This window comes from Corvus kubaryi, unplaced genomic scaffold, assembly GCF_017639235.1.
Source record: "Corvus kubaryi isolate FWS band 111438036 unplaced genomic scaffold, C.kubaryi_AGA036_p1.0 37308, whole genome shotgun sequence".
Classification (NCBI taxonomy): domain Eukaryota; kingdom Metazoa; phylum Chordata; class Aves; order Passeriformes; family Corvidae; genus Corvus; species Corvus kubaryi.
In genome coordinates, this window is record NW_024581096.1 from 2,792,113 (window position 1) to 2,814,543 (window position 22,431).

Consider the following 22,431-nt stretch of genomic DNA (forward strand, 5'->3'; position numbering starts at 1 on the left):
CACAAGAAATTCTCAAAACTACAGAAATGCCATCAGAACATGTTTTACAGTAATAGAAAAAGTTTGTAAGACACAAATTCAGTTGCAGGTGTATATGAGAAACTAGATTTTACAGTGATGACTCTTATTGATTCTGCTGGGATCCAGATCACTGCTGAAGTCCATCTTAAATATATTTAAGGCCTTGGATCCCAGTATAAGAAATCCTAAAAAACCCATTTTGGAGAAATGTGATCTTCAGTTCTGCATCAAGTCACTTTAGAAGGAAGGTCTCACATTGAGAATGACAAACTGAGGCAGCCAAAATTAGGAGGTAATGTTTGAAATTTGAATTCAAACCCTTACCTGTAAAAAATTAGATTTTAAGCTTTAAAATTTAAATAATAATAAAAAGTTTAGCTATAAAGTCAGCATATCGATTTCTGACAGTAAGATGACTCATACTGAAATAATACAACTAAACTTTCTGTGATTCTTTCCTTAGTACTTTTCTGAGTACTGCAGACAACTGCAACAACCAGATTTCAATAAGTAGGAAGAAAAATAACCCCTTAAAGATTGAACTGTTACCAAAGAGAGACTGGTTGTATTGACTCAAGATAACAGTGAAAGAAAAGAAAATTAATTATTCTAGACAGAGAATTACAGATATGTACAGAAAAGAACAGAAATGAACAAAAATGTAGGCCAAGTTCTTCCAGCATTGTACTGCCTTTTGTTATTAAGGGAAAACATGATGTTCTCCTCAGATATTTCTGTTTTACTTACCCATTACTGAGGAATCACTTATTCTAGTCCTCAACCAGTCAATTGTGTGTCGACTCACAGAATTACTCATATGAGAGAAACTTCATTTCCTTAATCATCTTAGTAGTCCTTTGCTGACATCTCACTAATAGCTCTGTATCTCTTCTGCACAGGGCAGACCAGAACTGGACACAGCACCCCAGAGATGGCCTCATCAGTGCTGAGCAGAGTGGCAGGATCATCTCCTGTGACCTGCTGGCCACACTGCCTAATGCAGCTGAGGACACCATTAGCCTTCTTGACATAAGGATGCACTGCTGGCTCATACTCAATTTGAAGTCTACCAGGACCCCCAGGTTCTTTTCTGTAGAGCTGCTTTCCAGCTGGGTGACCTCCTGCATGTATTGAGGCATGGGGGGGCTGTTCCCAGGTGCAAGACTTTGCACTTCTCCTTGTTGAACAGCACGATGTTCCTTTCAGTCCATTTCTCCAGCCAGTCAGAGTTCCACTGGACAGCAGCACAACCCTCTGGTGTATTACCCACTTCTTCCTGTTTTGTCCTCTGCAGCTTGCTGAGGGTATGCTCTGCTCCAAAATCCAGGTCATTAATGAAGATGATTAACAGGATAGGACCCAGGTTTTTTCTCTGGGATACACCCCTAGCTATGTGCCTCCAGGCAGACTTTGTGCCCCTAATCAAAGCACTCTGAGCTTGGCTGTTCAGCCAGTTTTAAATCCACCTCACTGTTTGTTAAAGATCCTATTACTGAGAGAAGCCTTGGTCTGAACTAAGGTGCAAATGAGACCATATGCCAAAGTCAATAGTATGGATTTTATTTAACAATAAAATGAGTGTGAAAGAGAAAGACAGAGGGAGAGAGAGAGAGAGAGAGAGAAGGAGTGAAAGAGATAGAGAGCAGAAGATAGTCACCACCCATGGTCCTTCTGGTCCTTCTTTAGCTGGGGGTTCTTGGTGGTATGGGTTTTGAGGTCATTCAAAGCTTTTCACTATTTATACATTTTTGTAAGCAAAGGAATTAATGGTCATTGGCTACACAGTTCTCTTATTCTATTGGCTAAATGATTCCCTCACTTCTAATGATAATTAGTGCCATGCTCAGTCTTCTTCTGGGTTGTGAGTCAGTGGCTGCAATCTCCCCTGCAAGAATTACCTTTTACCCAGTCTGAGCTGACTTCAGCACAGCTGGTGAGTTGGCTTTCCTTGTGGCCCATAAATTCAGCCATTATCACTGATGCATTCTTCTTCCCCAGCTTTGTTTACCTCCCCCTAGGCCTGAGATAACAGACAATAGTACCACCTTTATCTTGTCTCAAGTATTCCTCATGGTGGCTCAGTTCACAGTCCAAGTTTCAGGTATCCACAGAGGCATATTTGGGGGAAGGGGCCTCTGGTGGCTGAAGATGCCAGCTGTCCTATAACTTGGGGTGATCTTTGTTTGACCAGTGATATGCATATGAGCAGCTGCTTCTTTACACACTTTGTCACAGTGTGAATTTTTGTCTGGATTACCCGGGATGTGCTAGCCAGACCTTGCAGGCTTGGAGTTACGCCATCCTGTCACTCCATTCTGTGCTTATCTCATGACAAAGTCTTTCTGTAGTAACTGCATTTGCAACAGAAAACTGTGATCTTTAAGTCCTTACACTATAACTGTCTTAGAACTTTCTGCTAAATAAAAGGCATCTCTAAGGAGAGCTTCATGTCTTGCTCCAGATCCAGAGCAATCCACATCGTATTTTTCCTCCTTCCTCACAGCATCTGCCTGGGTGTGGGGCTGAACATCAGCACATGCTCTTGATGTCCTACCTTTCTTTTCTGTTCATCTGTGACCTGGAATTCCCTAGAGGAAAGTGCGCATCTCATGATGTTGTCAGGATTGCAAAGAACAAAAGATGCTGAAAATACATCCACAAAAGCAACACTACACACTGTCAAGACAGTTACTTGTCAGATGATAGCTAAAGTAGCTACTCTTACTCCCAGACTTTCACATTATCAGCAATAATTTTCTCTAAAAATGACAAAACATACCTAAACTCTGGTTCTTCCTTCTTTTCCATCTCAGTATCAGTAATTGAGGCTGTTGTTGATGTAATAAAACCACGAGGTGTGTATGTAGAATACTGGAAAAAGCTTAACTTGGATCTGAGCTTCTGTAGGCAGGGCAAACAGCCATGAAAGACTCTGCTGTGCTTCAGAGCAGCTACTCCCGGAGCAGCTATTGTTTGGGATTTTTTTTAGAACTGTCTCATGGGAGAAGTAAAATGACTGAACCTTTGGCAGGTAGGGGAGCTACAAACATACCCACTGCTAGGCAAAAAACCTCACACACTTCTGAGTATGCATGAAGTTCCTTTGCCTGTAAAAGTTAGTCTTGTTCTGGATTTCTGCTGTCTTCAACAGCTAAATGGTCTTGACTAACAGCACCAGTACTGACTATTCTTCATCATCAGAATGTGTTAAGATCCAGACCATACCTCCAGATGATTTCTGACAAGAGCTGACTGCTGCCTGGAAAGTACTGAAGCAAAAAAAAAAAGGCTGCTAAGTATGAAAAGAGGTAATTCCCGTAGTGAAAAATTCAGCAAACCTTAGCTGCACCCACAAAAGAGATATCAAAGAAGACAATGATTGAAAAAAAATTTTAATTCCACCAAGCAAAATTGTGAAATGGCTGCAAAATAATCAAAACAACTAAATTTTATTGTAAACATTTTAATACTAAGGTAGTTAAGAAATACAAGCTTGCTGATCAGTACAAATTTAACCAGAAAATAGCCTACAAAGGACCTGCTCTGGCTCCAAGAGATATCAACAGCATTACAGCAAACTTCAAATTGGAGCCTTTGAATTGTAACTGCATTTTTACAAAGCTATGTATCTCAAAAAAACCCAATACATGACAAAAAAAGTGCATCTCCATTCTATACCTTTTAGGTGTTTTCCAGTAGCGGATGTCTCTCAGAGTTGGAGTAGTCTTCATCATGTACATTTTTAATAATTTTAAAATAATTTTCCTCTGGAATTAATAACAACCAGTAAAACAATATTGCTCAAGAAACAGTTTATTGTTTAGGCCTTGAAGAAAGGTAGAATTAAACAATTAGAAATGTCCTACAAAATTGTGAGACCTACTAACTTTAGAAAAATGTTGCACTCTCAGCCATCAATTCTTATCAAAAATGTACAGAAGGGGCCAATTTAGATTGGATTTTTCCTCTTCTTTGTTGCCCTTTTTCAAATAAAACCATAGTAACATGTTATTACTGTATCCTGCAGCCGTAGGGAGGAGGAGAGAAGATCCAGCAGGCAGGAATTGTGCAGCAAGATTCCTTTATTTAATTATTTTACAAACTCTTTTATAGACTTTTTTCTTCATAGTCTAATTGGACAAAGGATCAGCCACCCCCTGGGTTGACTGGCTAAAATCCTAAAACATCCATTGTCAAAATATTTTCCTACTATACCATAAACAAAGCTCTGCAAGGTCGCAGGTGTTCATAGTTTATAGAACTCTGCAAATATCTTTGTGAGAGAGAAAAGTATCCCACGGGACTAGAAAGAAGCAGGAGAATTTCTTGCTGACAGCATTTTTGTATCCACAACACGTTATTAAAAATGATGAAACTTTTTCTTATATAACTAGTTAGCACCTATATTACATTTCCTATGTCTCAATATATTTTTGAATATTTACTGAAGGATATTGCTTTATCAGACATCTCAGTTAAAAAAATTTAAATAACATTACTGGAATTTTAGACTATGTCACTTGAGTTAAAGTAATTTTTCATGACATTTTTTTATTTTAGTTTTTTTATGAGATCAAAAGGTAGAAGCAGTTTTGTCTTAACAGGTGAATTGGTCCCTCCCTTTGCTGAGATATGAGCAGTAATTTCATAAGTTTAGAGTGGCAAACAAAAATTGCAGTTAGAATGCCAGTCTTGGCATATATGAGAGAAATGCTTAAAGTTACTGATAATATTTTAGCATACACACCCACACATCTGCATGTACCAAACAGGAGCCTATGACATATGAGGAGCCCCCAGATTCTAAAAGACTAGCTTTTAAAAGACTTTCACCAAATGATTTATTACAGCTTTAAACCTTTTAAAACATTATGCCTACTGCCACTAATAATAGAGCCAGTCACTTTTAGGTAGAGACAAAGTAACTAAGTGGATTATTATTACAAAAATGCATTTTTGTCACAAACACAACTATGTGGTGATGGGTGAATTTCAGTTTTCACATCTCTTTAATTTGCATCTATTAAAAAAGATGGCAAAGTTTATTTAGTCTAACCAGTGTAGTTACACTTGTAATTTTAAATTCTACTCTTATATTCTTGAAAAGATTGTTTTATGCAGCCTGTAAGAAAACTAAGTATTAGTAGTTGATTTACTACTGGTTTTCAGATTAAGTGAAAGTTTCTGGTCCTGATCCCTTCACAGCCTGTAAGAGGTTGACCATGCTGGAGCTGCTTCAGTAAAGGAATATAAGCTCATGCTTAATAAAACTCTGATTTCATTCCATCACATTTGGCAGATGGCACCTTCCACAACACATTTCTCCTTGTTCTCTGCTAGAACAGGGGAGTACACCACCTACTGAAAAACCACAGGTCTCCCACACAAATTCTGATACTAGAGGGACAATATACCTACACTCCCATGCCTTTCTAGATGAAAGTACAGTGTACTTTGAAGAGTCATGCCATTAGAAATAAAAACTTCTTTGTACCTTCCTGACAAGTAAGGCCCTAAAGTATCTTGTGCCATTCTTCAGTACCTGATTCCCACATTAGTTTCTAGTATCTTTTTCTATAATTTAATAGATGCTCTTTCACTTTCACTTGAAAATACCATGTAAAGCAGCAAGCCTGGAATGATTGTTGAACTGGCTGCAGTTTGGTACTGTAAGTCATCAATCTATATACAGAATAACTATAAAGTGCTTTAGAATTGTTTCACAAGAAAGGTGCAAATAAATACTGTGCCCTCTTATGTACTCTCCCATGAGACATGAAGTCCTGGAGAGCCCACACTTAAAGAGTATCCTCAATTATTACAGCAATTTAATAATGATACTGATTTACACTGGAGAATACTTCTATTGCCAGTATTTATTTGGGTCAGTGTCTCACAGCATCACAGCCAGCAGGCCTACTGCTTGCCCTCCATTAGCTGTCTTGCTGAATCCAAACACATTCACCTGGATGGGTAAAAAAGGCACAGTGCTACACTGGAAATCTGCACAAAAATGGTCCTCTTACTGTGCAGAACTTATGGTTGTTAGTTGATTCCTTTTGATGGCTATTTGCTGAAAAGATGAACTGGCAGCACACTGCAGTATAATTTTTCTTTTTGGTTAAGAGGTTCAAAATGTCCACAGTGGAATGCTGACAGGTCTATCAGTTGTCAAAATTTTTCAGGATTTGGATCAAGCCACTGAAATAGCTCTGATGAATGTCTATATAATGCATGGTGCAGCACTGCTCCTGCTCCCAAAAGATCTGAGTAAAAATGGGAAGCATCTTTATTGCTTTTATGTATGATGAATTGAAGCACCAGTGAGTGAGCAAAGTGTGTCAACAGGAGTCAAACCCCAAAATGATTCTATGGATGACATTCTGTTGTGGTACACAGACCTCCCCTAAAAACTGAGAGTACTTCTACAGAGTAATCACTTTATAAATTAGAGGTAAATTATTTTCCCATCAAAATCTCCCAAAGGCAAAACTCCACTGAATGAAGTATGATACAGATTTCACAGTATATTTGTAACCAAACTCAAGTACTTTGTCACATATAGCAGAAGAATCAAATAGCTTCACAGCATGCTTGATGCAGTCTATTACAATTCTGAATGATAAAAATGCAGTGTCAAACATTTTACCTTTTTAAATATTTTTCTATTCACATTTCTGTGGTTCACATGGCTGTCATTTTCCTTAACTGTTATTTCTACAGCCTAAAGAGGGAAAAAGAAATAACAAAGAAAACAGAAAACAATAAATCCTATAATCCAGTTGACTGAATAAATGTAGATTATCACCATGTCCATATCAAACCACCATCCACAGCTATCATCCTCGAAGTCCATATAGTCCATCCTGTGAGCAGCATGTGGGAAATGCCTCCTTGTTACAGTATTTGAGTGCCTTTGAAAACCTGCTGAAAAACAGACTAGGAGATAAAAATCTTTTTAAAAGAAACCAGATTGACTAGCAAAAAAAAGTTAACACTCCTTCCCCCAGTTATCAAAAAGACAAATAGAAGCAGGAAATCTCACACCTCACAGCTAAGTTTCATCACTTTGTCGGACAAGAAGCTATCTGTGGAATTGATTTTGTAAGACTTAAAAAGTAACTCTGTGTTCCATGTCTAGAAAATAATATGTTTGTTTGTTTGTATTTGGAATTCTCTACTATAGTTAAGTAATGCTATCTGCTTATTTTATCGAGATCTATGAACACCTCTCTTTTGGTGCCTTCTTTCACTGACTTTGACTCAGTGATCTAGAAGTGAAAGGCTCCATACACTGTAATCAATCTCTTCAGTAGTTAATTAATCTGGATTCCCTAAGTCTACTGATCTGAATTCTTCAGTAATCAAAACATATCCAGATTTGTATATACATAGTTCAGTGGCTGAAACACATTTGAATTCCTATTTCTAGAGTCTGAGATTCTTTTTCAAAACAGTCTTCAAAATAAATTCTGCTTGCTTTAATATTATGTGCATTATGTTTAATATAAAGCGTACCAGGTCAAAATTCAATTTTTAAATCACTGTTTGTATGCTGATAACACCTTAAAAATATATAGGCAGATGCAAATAAGTCAAGTGGAAGTAAAAATCCTGTGACTACAAGATGGCCTGAATGTGGGGTCCTGTCCTCTTCATTGTTCCCCAGACTTCTCCATGTAGCAAGAGAGGTACTGTGGAAGCATAGATCTTCCCTATGTCAAGACATGAGGTTAGAGAAGAGTCTGTGCAGCTGTGTCAGACAGTAGGTTGTGGTACAAAAAAAGCCTGGGAGCTGTGGTGTAAAGGCAGAAAATCTGTCCCATTCTGACAAAGGACAGTTGTATTCTGGATTTTCATCTGTTTTCATGTAATGTGCAATTTTTATGAATCATTCTGTGATTCTTTAATAAATTCTGATAAGAAAAATACCTTCAGATGTCTGTATCTCCAGCCAGAGTGGAAATAAGCCATGTCTCTTAGCCATCTGCAGATAAAAACTGAGAGCTGTAGAGCTCCTCAAAAACTAAACAGCAACAGGGAGTAGGGGTTTGAATTATGAAACAGAAGACCTGAGGGAGCATCAAACCCCTTCTAATGTATTTTCTCCTTCTTAAAAAATAAATCTTATCATACAGGATTTCAGTCCCCAAATAATTTATGCATGGGCATGTATTTGTGAGAATGTGTTATTTAACTTCCTTGCACATGCCTGTGTTGCTATACTCTGAACAAGAACTTCTACTCAAATCACATGAATATGCATGCACAGTGCCGGCAGAGTCTGGCAGACTACTAGTGGGAACCTGTTACTAGATAACAAAAACAATGTTGTGTGCAAATCACACTTTTATATGCACCAAAGTGTGCAAACCAAAAACGATTGTCACTACAGCATCAGCAGGCACATCTGTTGTGTTTTGCAACCTTCTGCTGAAGTACTAGCAAAACACAAAATAAAACTACAAAAAAACTAAAATAGTCTCCCAATTTTATAAATTGACCTACTTTTTAAAAACTTGAGAATAGAAGGTATCAGATAGAAAATTTTATTCTAAAAATGTCCCCAAATGAATAATAATGCAAGCTACAATAACCATTTCCATTATAAGTGCTCATGTAAAATTAAATTATGTACGAACAAGTGTTCTGAGGTAATCAGATATACCAAAGTACATAACTTTGGCACAGTCTCTTCTTTCTGCAGAAGATAAGATAGAACTATTGAAAGATTGTGAGAAAAAATGCATGTACAGACGGAGACCTTCCCATATGTGCCCTTGCAGCAACTGGCAGCTTAGTGTGCTAGATCTTTGGAAGCTGTTTTCAGAACAATGTGTTAAAACAGCATTACATGTGTCTCTGCATGCTTTTGAACCAGATCTCACACTGACTCCATTTACTGCACTTTATGTCCCTTGGTGCAAGAGTTTTGGAGCAAACAAATTGTTTTCCTTTCAGGTAAAACTAGAGACAGAAGATGAGCTCTAAGAGCTCAGAAGTGTTCCAGTAATATGCTTTAACCACTAATGGGCATTTAGCCCTTGGGATTGCAAGTAAGTTGCCTCACATGCAAATGTGGACATCTGACCCCACAGCACCAATTTTCGTGCTCTATTATGGCTCATATAATTGCTAATGCAAGAATGCCTCTAAGAGACCGTGAATAATCTTTCCTAAAACATCTTTATGCCATTCATAATTTTACAGACCTCTTGTATCTGTCTTCTCTAATACGCTTTTGAATTTCCTTTGTATGGAAAAGCTTCAATACTTCAAATTATCCTTTCCACAATATGCTTCACCCTGCTTTATCTTTCTCTGAGATGATGTAATCTAAAATTATATGCAAAACTTGAGATGTGGGATCACCGCAAATCTAGACAACAACATAATATTTTCCATTTTGGTATGATTTTAATAATTCCTGCTTACCTTTTGACTGTGCCTATGCATGAAATGTTTTCAGAAAATTAATCCCAGTATTATCCAAATGTCTTTTTTTAAATGGCAATAGCTAATTTACAGCTCATCACAGTGCATATTATGCATTACGGAGATGGATAGCCTTTGTGGCCATGTGCTCCACCATCTGACTGTCCTCACAGTGGAAGTGTTTTCCTTACTTGCAAATCTGAACTTTTCATATCTCCTAATGCTCATCCTCTTGCCATGCATCACTGTGAACAGCTGGTCTTTCCTCTTGGTGGTCTCCTTATTGATAAGGATGATAAGGTTGACTAGAGATCCTCCCCAAAGCCTACCCTTCCTCAGATTGAAGAAGCCAGTTCTCTCAGCCTCTGCTTTCTCGTCAGGTTCTCCAGGCCTCTGAGCGCTCTAGTCTACTGCCATCTTCCCCATACAGGGGAGGAAGACAAAACGGCAGGATTTTAGATGTGGTGTGCTGAGTAGTAGGGGATAAAAGCTCCATGTACAGGTTTTCATACATCATACTCCTGGTCACAAAGCCCAGGATATGTTGGCCATCTTCACTGCCAGGGCACACTTCCAGCTCACACTTGCTCTCCATCAGGATGCCCAGGCTCTTTACAGAGATCTGTCCCCAGGCTGTAAGTGCCAAACCTGTCTCATTGCCAGGGGCTCTTCCTTCCCAGATGCAGGTCTCAGCATTTGTCCTTGTTGAATTTCATGAAGTCCTTCCAGCACAGTTCTGCAACTTGTCTAGGTATCTCTGAATGGCAGCCCTGTGCTAAGTCTATCAATCTGTCCTTGACTTTGCTTTTCCCTGCAGACCAGAAGAAAATGTATCCTTGCTTCCTCAAGGTCACTGATCAAGACAACTGTTAGCTGTCAAGTTCATATTTACTATCATCAGTGAAGTGAGTAATTTAATATCACTGTAAATTTTATCAGCTATATATGTATCACTTTCCCAAATCACATATGAATGTTCTGAACTACAAAGACCGCTGTGGTATTCCAACAAGGACTCAACTTGGCTTGCTACGTGCTCTTCTACACTGTATTTTCCATCTTCTATTTGGGTCTGTTTTTCTTTTTAGGTCCCTGGCAAAAGGGTCTTTGTCTGCTGAAGCACCTGCATTTCTCCAACTTGTTGTTCTCTCTAAATAGCAGCCCCACTGAGTCTACCAATTTGTTGGCACCTGCAGATTTGATGACAGCATGGAGGAAAAAACCATAATTTCCAAGTATTCTATAATTTTTCAAGTATAAAGGTGTTTTTATGTTCTTTTCACGAATAAGGTATCATCCCAAACTTCTTGCATAAATGCCCGCTTTCTCCCATACACACATCAAGAGGCATTATGATTCCGATTATGCTAACATAATAGCTAAATTGCAAGATTTGCTAGTTAAGATGAGCTGTGAGATTTGTATTTCCAAGAAATAAAAATCATATATTGCCAGAGAGGTTTATGAGAGAATAGCACTTATCCTGTGTGAATGACTGCAGGCATGTCCCATTGACTCCGCATCTTGTGCCCCAAGCCTCTAACTCAGTCTCAAGTCTCCACTGAAACTCAAGTTCCCAAAGTATCCAGTTCCTTCCCCAAATCAAGGCCACAATGCAACCACCATCCTTCTCAGATCCAGACATCATTCCTTCTGCATGAAAAGCTTGAACCTCCCCACCCTCTTGCCTCAGTATTTCAGCTCCACACACCCACTGTCTCAGAAGTCTTTTTTTCTTAGAGAGAGACATACCAAATTCCAAACCCTTCTTGCTCCAGGATGCACACCAGGACCTTCAGCTTTCCTATCTTAAAACTTCTTCTATCACCTTTCAAGGCCTTTTCCACAGCAAAATCATCTTTGCAAATCTTCCTTACTATCCTGCTCTTACCTTCCTCTCACTTTCTCTCTCTTCTCTTTGCATATTTCTCTTCTCTTGCCCATCTGATTTCACCCATGGGCTCTCACTGGCTGCTAACACTTTATATCCATGTGTGACTAAACTTGCATGATAGCCTAAACATCTCTCCCCTTTTCTTTTCCATCCCCAAAATCCAAGACCTGCTTTCTGATAGTAGCTGGGCTTCAGAAAAACTGGATGTAAAATGGACATAATTCTTATCTGAAACCATTTTTACACTCACTATGTTGTCTGTCTTACCAGTTATAGGACTTTTGCTGGGCTTTTTGTTTAAATGTTGAATTCTATGACAGTCTCAGAGAGGTAAATCATGTTGAAGCAGTAATCTGTGCATGCATGTCATTTATTGAACTCACTGTGCATATGATACAGGTACTTTCTGCACATGAACAAATCAGCCGCATGCGGGCAATTTAGTGAGGAACACACAGTAACTGCTTTTAAAGGTGTCAAAGAGTGCTGTCTGTTTTATTAAAAGAGTCTAGGTAAGCAACTGGTTACTGTGAAAATCTGTAAAAGTCATGTCCTGAAGCCTTTCATATGGGACACAAGACTTGATTCCATAAGGGATACTCCTTTCTATAAGCCAAAGTGGCTGGGAACCACTGTTACAGCTAGATGTCTGTTTTGTGACTTCCATAAAGCATTTAACATGAAAAGAAGAACATGCTACAGACAATACTATGCAGAAATGCCAAAATGTGGAAGTGTCACTACTGACATACATTTCATTTGTCAAAACAAAAAGCTTGTAAAAACTTCAGTCCTACAGAATCAAGCACCAGGCAAACAATGCTTCTTGCTGTCTGGTATCAGCAAAACTATTGGCATTTATATCTAAGAATAGTCTCCCCTCTCTTAAAACTTTATAAATCCTACATGGATCTGGGAAGAGAATATACCAAAATGAACCAAAAATATACAAAATGGAAAGAATGAAAAATCCCAACCAAAACAATTCATAGAAGTTCCTGTAACAATGATAGTTCTTAAAAATATTTATTTCATACTGCTCTAACTTCTCATATTATTTTCAAGACTATAAGTACTATTTTTTTTGGATAGCTAATCTCAGTGGTTTTCTACAGAGATATGTAAACAAAATAAGCCCAGAATGTAAGGTTGTTAACTACACATCAATACATAAAAGCCACTTGAATTTAGCATTTCTTTGGGTCATTTATGGTCAGTCCCTGAAATTAACATCTCTCAGGCCTTTAGAACAGAGTGGAGGCAACTTGTCATTTGAAGTTTTTCCTCTGTGAAATACTGTAAATTGCATTCCATCACAATTACAATTATTTTCACTTGACAAAGAGATTTGACAGTCTTACTCTGGATAGGAAATAAATATAAGATCTTTTTCCATTCAAATACAGCTTGTCAGATTTCAGTGAAAATTTGTAAGTGAAGTTTTTGCACATTCCTACTATTAGTCTGAATTCTAAGAAAAAAAATAGTACCTCTCCAACAGTTAACAATTATGTTCAGAATACTAAGCAAATAAATAAAAAATCTGAAGACAGTTACTTCTTGCTATTTTATAGCTGAATAATTCAGCTTTTACCAGTTAAAATACAACCCATGAAGTTAGCTTGTATATATAGACAAATAAGCAGATTGTTAGAGAAGAAAACGAGGAAATTTAAAAATTAATAACAAAACCAATAAAGCCACATTAAATGCATGCATACACATTTTACATTGGATATTCTGCATAACTAGAATTTTCACTCATTTATTAAGTAAGAAGTGTATTTACCAATTTTATGAGTATTATTCAATGACTACTATGTCCAGACCCTCTCAAAATTCACAGAAAAAGTAGAACTCCTAATTTCTGTCTTGGGATGCTTATTTTCCTGAAAATAAAGGAATCAAGAAACAAGAGGACTGTGGGAGGGCATAATGAGTTTAGAAAGCAAGCTCAGTCTGTGATTATTATCACAGAAAACATAATCATCTGTGATTATTCTATAATTATCAATACTCACAAATAGAAGCCACTTGGCTAGCTTAACTGCTAGGATATATACTAAAATGGGAGTAATTAATCCACGTCACAGTGTAAAAATCACTTGACTTTGGAAGACTTGAAGGAATTTTGGAAGCTAGTCAGCAAGCAGATCTTTTTTTTAAGTAACTAGGTGAATTACCTGTTTGCTTTTTCTTTCTTCCCCTAAACACACAAAGTACCAGTCAGGATATTATGTAACAGCTGAGGACTGATATCAAGGAATGAAGCTGCATGGTCCCATCCATGTCACAGAGATCTAAATGCATAGGTTGCATACATTCTAGACCATAAAATGTCTTCCTTTGATTTTAAAGGTAAGTTTTGTACATGTATATTGATGACATAAAAATGACAGTTATGGTAATTTTTATGTATTTGCCTTTAAGACGGGGAGTAGTAATCACTTTTGTTCGCATTTCTTTGTAGATAAATTGTATCTTAACAGTGAACTTAATTTGTGGACAACTTCTCTCTTTCCCATGACAGTGCAGACAGTGAAAACCAAGGAATCTCAAACAGCATCAATAATCTATATGAAAGTATAGATTAGTGTAGTATGTGCATCAATAATCTATATGAAAAAATAATTTTGAAAAGTATTCAGAATATTGTAAATCAGTGAATTTTTGTCTTATTTTTAATCTATTTTCTATTTCTTTTATCATCATTCATCTCTCTCTGCTGTTCCTACATTTTACCACTGAACATTTCTATGTCACGTTCTCAGATAACCAAATACTGTATTTCAGCTGATAGCAACTCTTGCTAAGTTATCATCACAAAAGCCTTTACCCATTTGTCTCATACAGCTGTAATGACATCACCTCCCTCTAGTTTCATTCTTCCCTACAGCTCCTCCCTCCCTAACTACTTACAGCCTTGGGCTCTGTACAGACTGCTACCTCACAATATGTAGAGGGGCAAAACTATTGATATTTACAGGCAGACAATATAATAAGAAATGACTGAATAAGTATAAAATAGCATTAAAAATACGTCATATCCCTTCTTGTCTTTACTGTGAACGCTACTTGGCATGCTGCTTAATTCCCTCTAGATTCTTATTTTGTGACCTGCATGATTGCTGTCTTTTGTCAAAAAATAATATTAACTCAATACTAATGATGATTTAACAAAAACTTCACAGAGTTTTGTTATAAACTGCTGTTACAACCCTTTTAGTGCTTAAGGCTTTAACGTTTGAAGCCAATTTTAGTGAAATATCGTAAGATAACAGTAATGCAAATAATTTCTTAAAAATAAATTCATGCATTGGCCCAACTTCTCTTAAGACAGGGACTGTGTGACAGCAGAGGTCAGAGGGAATACACATAATAGGCATGCCTCACCACACCCCTCCGTAAGACAAGGCTCTGAGTATTTACACAAAACATTTAGTTTATATGCAAATCTGACAACATACATCCCTTAATTTCTCCAGAGAAACTGGTGAATGGCCTACCTTGGAGCCATGCCATTGTCTTTAAACAAAGCCATGTTCAGCTTTAGCTAATGTCAATGGACAAAATTCCTATTTCTCATCTGAGCAAACAAAAGAAATATTCCTCCAGAGAATGAAAAATCCAAAGTACAAGACTGTATCTTCAGAAAGCTGGCACAGTTTTTCTGAACTGAAAGTTTTCTGATGCTGACAGTAGTCAACCAATTTTTAGGAAGTTAGCCAAGGTTTCACAGAAAGAGCTGTCTAAAAAGCCTTCATAGATGCTCAACAGAAAATCGAAAATAAATTTTCATAAAGCAGGGTTATTTAAAAAGTTAATAAGAAAGAAGCTGTTTGAAATAAAAAGAAAATGCTTATGAACTGTTAAAAATTCCTTCCTTTAATCCTTGATTAGATGTGTAATAGCTGTTATCTCTGATTTTTTTCTGATGCCATTTCAAACATTCAACTTTATCTACTTAGCAAGGATATTCACCAAAGCTCCTGAATTTATTCTGCTGTTTGCTCATCTCTGGCTTCTTTGAAAAGGCATGCTTAGGCTGGCACTGGACTAATTAAAATATGATCACCTTTTCTTGCTTATTGTTCTCACACATCACCTTGAGTGCTTCCATGGCTCCTCTTTTGTCCTTCATCAAATTAAAATGTCAGCTTTCATTTTCACTTTAAAGAGTCTCCACAATTCCGTATTGCCTAGAAAATGTTGCCTAACTTTTTACAATTATGCTGTGCAAGCACCATATTCTTCCAAAAATCTTGTCAGGTTTCTGCCCAATAAATGCTCCAGGATCAAAATGAACTTGTGTTTATGTCCAAATTTGGAATGGGCACAGACCTATCTGTCACTGGTACAGGTGTATGAAGTAGTAATCACAGGCATGCTAGGTAGGAAAAACACTGTACATGGCTGTCCTGCTTTCTTCTCTGTCAACTCATTGACAGCAATGAAGCCAACCATCTACCATCTGTGGAAGGTATCTTTTCAGCTTTTTACCGGCCAGCGCTTGTAGTTCAATGCCTTAGAAAGCCTCGAGCAACCCAGAGAGGTAGCACGGGCAATCTGGCACTTTAGTAGCTCTAAAATCGGTACCTGTATCAGCTGCAAAGCAAATACCATCAGCAGAAGCAAAGAGGGAGAAATACAGCTCCCTGCTCGCTCAATTTCCTCCAGTTAGAAGCTTTCAAATGAGACAAGACAACCAGAGATGTTCACAGGAAAGTAGCTGAGCTGAGAGAGAGGGCAGAGCCTCCCCTCGACCATCTTTTATTAGGAGAAGGGGAAAGGGGAGGACTGGGGGCGGACCCGGGGTGACCGGACAGTGAGACACTGCTGAAGAGTCTGAGTTACATTTGGTTTTGCCCGCGCTTAGAACAAAGGAGCTCGGAGCACATGGGCAAGAGCAGGTGTCTTTGGGAGGGGGAAGGGAAGCTCAGAGCAGGCAGCAACAACCATCTAGATAGTAGATGGTAAAAATATAAAATTGTTATTTTTATAGCAAACAAAGTTTCTCTGAGGTATCAAATCAAAGGACTGAAAACCAAGAAAACTTAACTTTCAAGATAAGATATTTACACCAGCAGCGTTGAGACCCTTTAGGGGCTGCATGAGTGCAAACTGCTCTCCTAGGCAGTGCATTTCAGTGCTGGGGAAGAACGTATGACATAAACTTTACTAACCATAATAGTTAACAGCTAATTAAGAATATAACCATTTTTTCCTATTCTACTTGGCATAGCTGGCAAGGATTATTCCCCATTTCCACTAAAACACATAAAAACCACTTGCTAATTCCTATGAAGAAAGAAGGCATCTTTTCTTCCACTTGTTCACAGAGACCAATCCTAACCTGATCTAATCAAAGCAGAATTTTGCACAAAACATAAATACTAAAACCAAGAGGTATTTTATGCTCTGAACAAATTCTGTGATGAAAGACTACCACTTCAAAAAACTAGTAATTCAAAGTTTACCTAGGGTGGTTAAACTAAGATTATGTATTGTTTACAATTGTCTCTAGAGAGCAAATAGTAAATATTTATGTGATCTTATTTAATAAAAAAAAAATTCTTTTATGATGGCTTAAATAAAATTGTAATGGAAGACACCATTGTCATAAAACTGTAGAACATCTCATAAAACAGGCATACTCAGTAGTCTAAAAGTCTTCCTACCCTATCATTCTTTCTCTGACAAGTCAAACTATGAGGAATTGGTTGGCATTGAAAAAAACTAAGAACAGGGCAAGCATATTGCAATACTTTTCCCTCTCAGTCCCAGGGACTTGCAGTTCCAGGATGTCTGTAGACAAATGTGGTATCTTTGAGTTTAACAGGAACAAGAATCTGTCATTATTTAAACCCATGCTTTGGCATAATGATAATTTTATTTAATGTCTTTTAGTCTTTTATTATGAGACCAGGAACAACAGCAGCCCATACACTTCTGTCCCGATTTTTGTGATCTTAATTACCACAACCATCCTCCCTCTTTTAGTAATCTCTTTCTTTGTGTGAAGCATTCTAGTCTATTTACATACTCCTCATCAGGAAACAATTGAAACCTGACTTTCTCTTTTATCTTGTCTGTACCCTTCCCGTTAACTACCTTGTTTTGCGATGAAAGGAAAACAATGTAAACATTGCTGAAGAACACTAGGTACCAAGACAGTCTCCTGCCACTCCTTGCACATCATGTTAATTTTTATTATCCCAAATATTTCAGTACTGTAAACAAATGTTACATCTTCATATCTTGTAAACAAATATGCTGGATGCTAGAAACTGTAATATAGATCCACACAGGACCCATATAATATCCCTTCAGTGAGAAAAGTTAATCATTAATTTATATTCCTTGTTCGGTATCTTTTAACTGGCTATTAATGCTTCAAAGAACTTTCCCTCTTACCCTGAACACAGCTATATTTTATCAAGCATCTTTAGAAAAAGACCTTATTAAAGATTTTAGGAATTGTAGGCTGCAGAGTCAAAACCACAATACCTCCAACTCCCCTACAAGTTCATTTGGGTCTCTCTGTGGGACCATGGCTTTGTAAGAGGTCCCAAGATGTTCTTAGTTTGTCTCACTGACCAGTATGAACACTTGGTCACCTAAGCAGAACTAAAGATGCCAATCTAACATCCAGTCAGGTCCATGTCAAACAGGGAAAGGCTGTAGTATGCTTTTTTTGCCATGGCCATTCTATTCAATCCTTGGCATTGCGTAATTACAGCTATCAATATTCCTGGTACACCAGTCTTACAACATCATGGTTAAATGGAAACAAGCAATCCTGATGACACATACAAATTAGCTAGAATTTGATTCCCTTCAGTGCATTGATGAACCAATAGAGACAAATCAGCAACCATAATTTTTGAGCAGTAAATTACTCTCCTACACAGGCTAGTGCTGGAGGCAATCTTTAGGAATGGAAAAAGGTTACAGAACATTCTTTTCAATCAGAGTGTGGCTCTGAAGGAGTCCCTAAAGAACAGCCACTGCAAAAAAGCTTAAAAGATAAACAAGGCTATTGATACTTGCACAATGTTTTGTACCAACACTGTTGGCAAAATAACAGGGACAAGTGGCAGCTCTGAAGCTGAAGCTTAAGATATCTCTGTGGCAATGACTTTTTTATTTTAGTTTCCCGTCCATTTTATTTTCCTTCCAGATTGACTTCTACTTGGTGAGGTGCAGAAGGAGAGGCATAAAGGCTAGCTAGAGCACAGCTAGGAGGAGGCACCAGCTGGAACTGAAAGAACTTGTAGGCAAGAAAAATGGGTGCAAGAGTTAGGTCCAAGAGCTGAAAAATCAGCAAAATAACAAAGTTGCCATCAGTGGAGCTGACCAAAGACACTCAACCAGCAGGGCTTGGATTCTGTCTTTCTGTATTAGTGTACTATAAGCCTAACAGACGTTCAGAGACAACACTTTCCAGTAAAGTCTCTTTTTTCGGCAGAAAATTCACTTTCTGTGAAGACTGTAGATTGCAAATGCATTTGTGAGAAATAGACGTGTGCAAATTAACTTTTTGTGATTTCACAAGCTCTACTGAAGAATCTTATGAGGAGACACCTGAGAGAGCTGGGCCTGTGGAGTCTAGACAAAAGAAGACAGAGAGAAAAGCTCAATAACACATAAATATCTCGAAGGCAGCTGCCAAGAGGATGGTGCCAGACTCTGTTCAGTGGTGTTCAGAGAACGGGAAAGGGGCAATGGCCATAAACTAAAACACAAAAGTTCCACCTCAACATGAGGAAGAATTTCTTTACATTGAGGGCTGCAGAGCTGCCCAGGGAGGTTGTGGAGTCTCCCTCTCCAGAGACATTAAAAACCCACCTGGATGAGTTCCTGTCTCACCTGCTCTGGGTGACCCTGATGGGATGGAATAGTAGAATTTGGGAAAAATAGCCCAAAATAAGGATTATTCTGGGATCCTTCTTATATGCCAGCAGTACTCTTTATAGCTAAAATTAAATGCTGCACCTCCTATTTTCAGTAACACCTGTCTTGTTTTCTTCTCAGTAGATCACAGTATCTGAACTTGAAAACTAGTATTACTTTTTTTGGTTATTTTTAAAAAAAGGAAATATGAACTTAAAACCTGTAAATTTTCTCAGTTTTTAACATCCTGCTTTTGTTGCCTATCAAACTGAAATAACGATAACAAGGATCTTGAATCAAGAAAGTAAATTTTAGTGTTGTACCCCTATTTTAAAGACAGAGATATTTAAAAATGTACCAACAGGTATTATCAAAAGCTTTCTCTAAAGGAAATTGTTCACCATTTTCTCTAGAGAATGATTACACAAAAGGACATGGCAGATGTAACCTACTGAGATGGTGGTAATTTCCACTGGTATTAGTAGCCTTGGAAAACACTCTATTGTGTAGTCCTTGACTGATGTAGAAGTCAATCTTTTTATTAAGTACCTAAAGAGATGAGTTCAGGAAAAAATCTGCACAGATTTCATGGTATGCAACACTGGAGGAATGTTTTCTAGAGTAAACATTTGAAAAGATAGAAATAAATATTCTATTTTTAACTAGACTTTCAATTTAACTGCCATATTTTAAATAAAAACGTTAGCAAAAGTAACACTTGGAGGGAATTTCCTATTAGCCTAGGAATAATTATGATTTCAAACAGTCACCAAGGGTTGTAACTCAGAGGTTTCATAATCCCCTTCTCCCGCTCTGAACACCCACCTCTACTTTTCCAGAGCCATCTCTACAACCTTACTCTATATGCAGGCAGCCAGCACCCATCTACAATGCTACCATCACTTTATCCTCTATCTCTTCAATGCATTTCTATCTCAGATTTATGCAAAAACTTTTGAAATAACACTTTTAGGCCCAGTGCACTGTCTCAGTCATTTTTAATTTCCGCACTTGATTACACAAAAGTCACTGTCAAATTAACTATCATATTTGCAATTTAAATTATCCTAATCACTTCTTTTAGCTCACATTTCTGTATCAAATTACTTTTGGAGACTTACCCTTAGTTGGTGAACTTTCTGTGACTGTACAGTGCTTACAGAATGCAATTGCACTTTAATGGCATATAAAGGCCACCTGTTATTAAACTATGAATATATGATAATAGGATCCAATTAAGTTTTGCTATTTAACTCTCCTGTTCAAACTACACTATTTATCGGTTTTAAAATCTATTTAAGGAAACCACTAATTGACATGTTATTTCTACTGTGCAATTACATTTTTTTGAAGTTGCCACAACTCAAAAGAATAAATAATATAATTTTTGTTTATCTCATATGAAACAGAAGACATTTTAGAGAAATATTTAAAATTAGCTTGTTAACTTTTCCATGTATTAAAAATCTGAATAGGAAAAGAAGAATTGGTTTCCTTCTTGAATAGCATTTCCATTTTATCATTAACCTATCCTTGACCAAACAGAGCATACCATATAGCGAGTGATACTATAAGCAATGTTTATGAAACAAATGGGAACTCTGTCGATTATTTTATTGGAAAAAAATACAGTACAATACAAGGGCAAACTACTCTGGAGGAATTTTCATCAGCTTAAAGCCCAAAAGTGCTTGCAGTGCTGAGGTTTTTTCATTTTGTATAAGAACTCAAAAGTTATGGTTGGTTGTATGATTAGTTAAAGATAATTCTACATTCCTCATGGAAAATCTGATATGAAAGAAGACTTACATGTAGATTACCAACTATATTTGGCTTAGTGAATCAGTTCAGGAAAAAAAGTAAGGAAGAAGAGAAAGTGCTTGATTTTATCTAGCAGCCCTGCAATGTTCAGAAAGTCTAAATTAGTTACACTGATAAATCTTGTATATGATCTAGACTTCCTAACAGCCATCTTTCTCTCCTCATATCCTGATCTAGTTCTGAGGTCTGATCTTATCTAGCATCTCTAAAGAGTGATTTACTGTTCAAGGTTTACTATTTTTATATCTGTAGCATTAAAACGATATTGTGGAAGAGGTTTTGTCACAATGAAAGCTGGAATCATACCAAAAGAGCTTCTAGAGTCTCAGTGAACACTGGACCTGCTGGATATGAAGGTGAAAGAGCATATGCATTTCTAACATGGCTACAGAATTTTTTCTTTGAAAATGCAGTATTGTATTGCAGTATTTGACAATGCACTCTTATACAAAGGTGGTTATTTTCACATTCAAATTTGCAAGATTTCACTGCTTTCTAGCACTGTAATCATATCCTGTTTCACTCCAGTCACTCTACTCATGTACCCACCATATTCCTCTTCCCATTCCTTATTTTTGACTTCTGAAATTCTAATATCTTATTAGGCTATTACCTTCTGAATTAAAAAAAAAAAATTAATCTAAGTATTCACTTTACCCCTTCAGCTCTCAGTGGTATCAGGGTTTTGCATTTGCAATGGAATCTAATACAGTGTCAGAAGACTTTTGCTGCCACTATTCTCAGTCTTTTATGCCTGTTAAGTCCCTAGGAGCCTCCTGAGGCAGAGAACACAAGCAATTATGAAAACAAAATATGGAACTTTAGGTGCTGCCAAGCACGATTTAGATATGAGCCCAAATAAGCAGTCCAGGAAGAAGTACTATATCTTTGCTTGTTGAATGCACACAAACCTGGAGTAGTTTCTATTGATATAGAAAGTCAGAAGAGAGAGACATGGCAGCAACACTTTTATTAGGAATGCAAAAACAAAGTTTCAGGCAGCTTTGTGGTTTGGGTGTCCTATTAAGTAGGTCTAATCATGCTTCCATTTAGTGTGGGACTTCTATGCTACCCTGTGGAAACACGTAATTTCAGCATTTGAAATTACCTTTGTTGAACAATATGCCAAATTTTTAGGTACCACAGTAGTGAAACTGTATGACCTCTCCAGGTCCTTCTTTTATTTCTAATTATTTATGCTTTGTACAATGCTTAGCATTGTGGCCCTTCATATTTATGAAAGGCATAATTTATATAATACTACAGAACATAAAGGAACTATGTCACATACCTAATATATATTAAAATAAACCAATAAGCCAGCATTAACACCCATACTACATTAACTCCTGTTAGAGAAAATAAAT

General features: G+C 37.3%; 1 protein-coding gene and 1 long non-coding RNA gene across 6 annotated transcripts in view; one reads left to right on the forward strand and one right to left on the reverse strand.

The window, feature by feature from the left end:
- Nucleotides 1-13,946, forward strand: part of LOC121664742 — a 55,042-nt gene extending 41,096 nt beyond the window's left edge. The window contains exon 5 of one of the 2 annotated variants that reach the window (XR_006016108.1): nt 13,821-13,946. This is a non-coding gene — a long non-coding RNA (uncharacterized LOC121664742). Of the gene's footprint in view, nt 1-920; nt 3,795-13,820 lie in introns of those variants that run through there. The other variant, XR_006016107.1, reaches the window with a different exon arrangement.
- Nucleotides 6,529-22,431, reverse strand: part of RNF180 (ring finger protein 180) — a 71,292-nt gene continuing 55,389 nt past the window's right edge. Inside the window, exon 7 of one of the 4 annotated variants that reach the window (XM_042028262.1) lies at nt 6,529-6,745. In XM_042028262.1, coding sequence (XP_041884196.1) covers nt 6,726-6,745 — 20 coding nt within the window. In that variant the 3' untranslated portion in view covers nt 6,529-6,725. Of the gene's footprint in view, nt 6,949-22,019; nt 22,138-22,431 lie in introns of those variants that run through there. The other 3 variants (XM_042028261.1, XM_042028260.1, XM_042028263.1) reach the window with 3 other exon arrangements.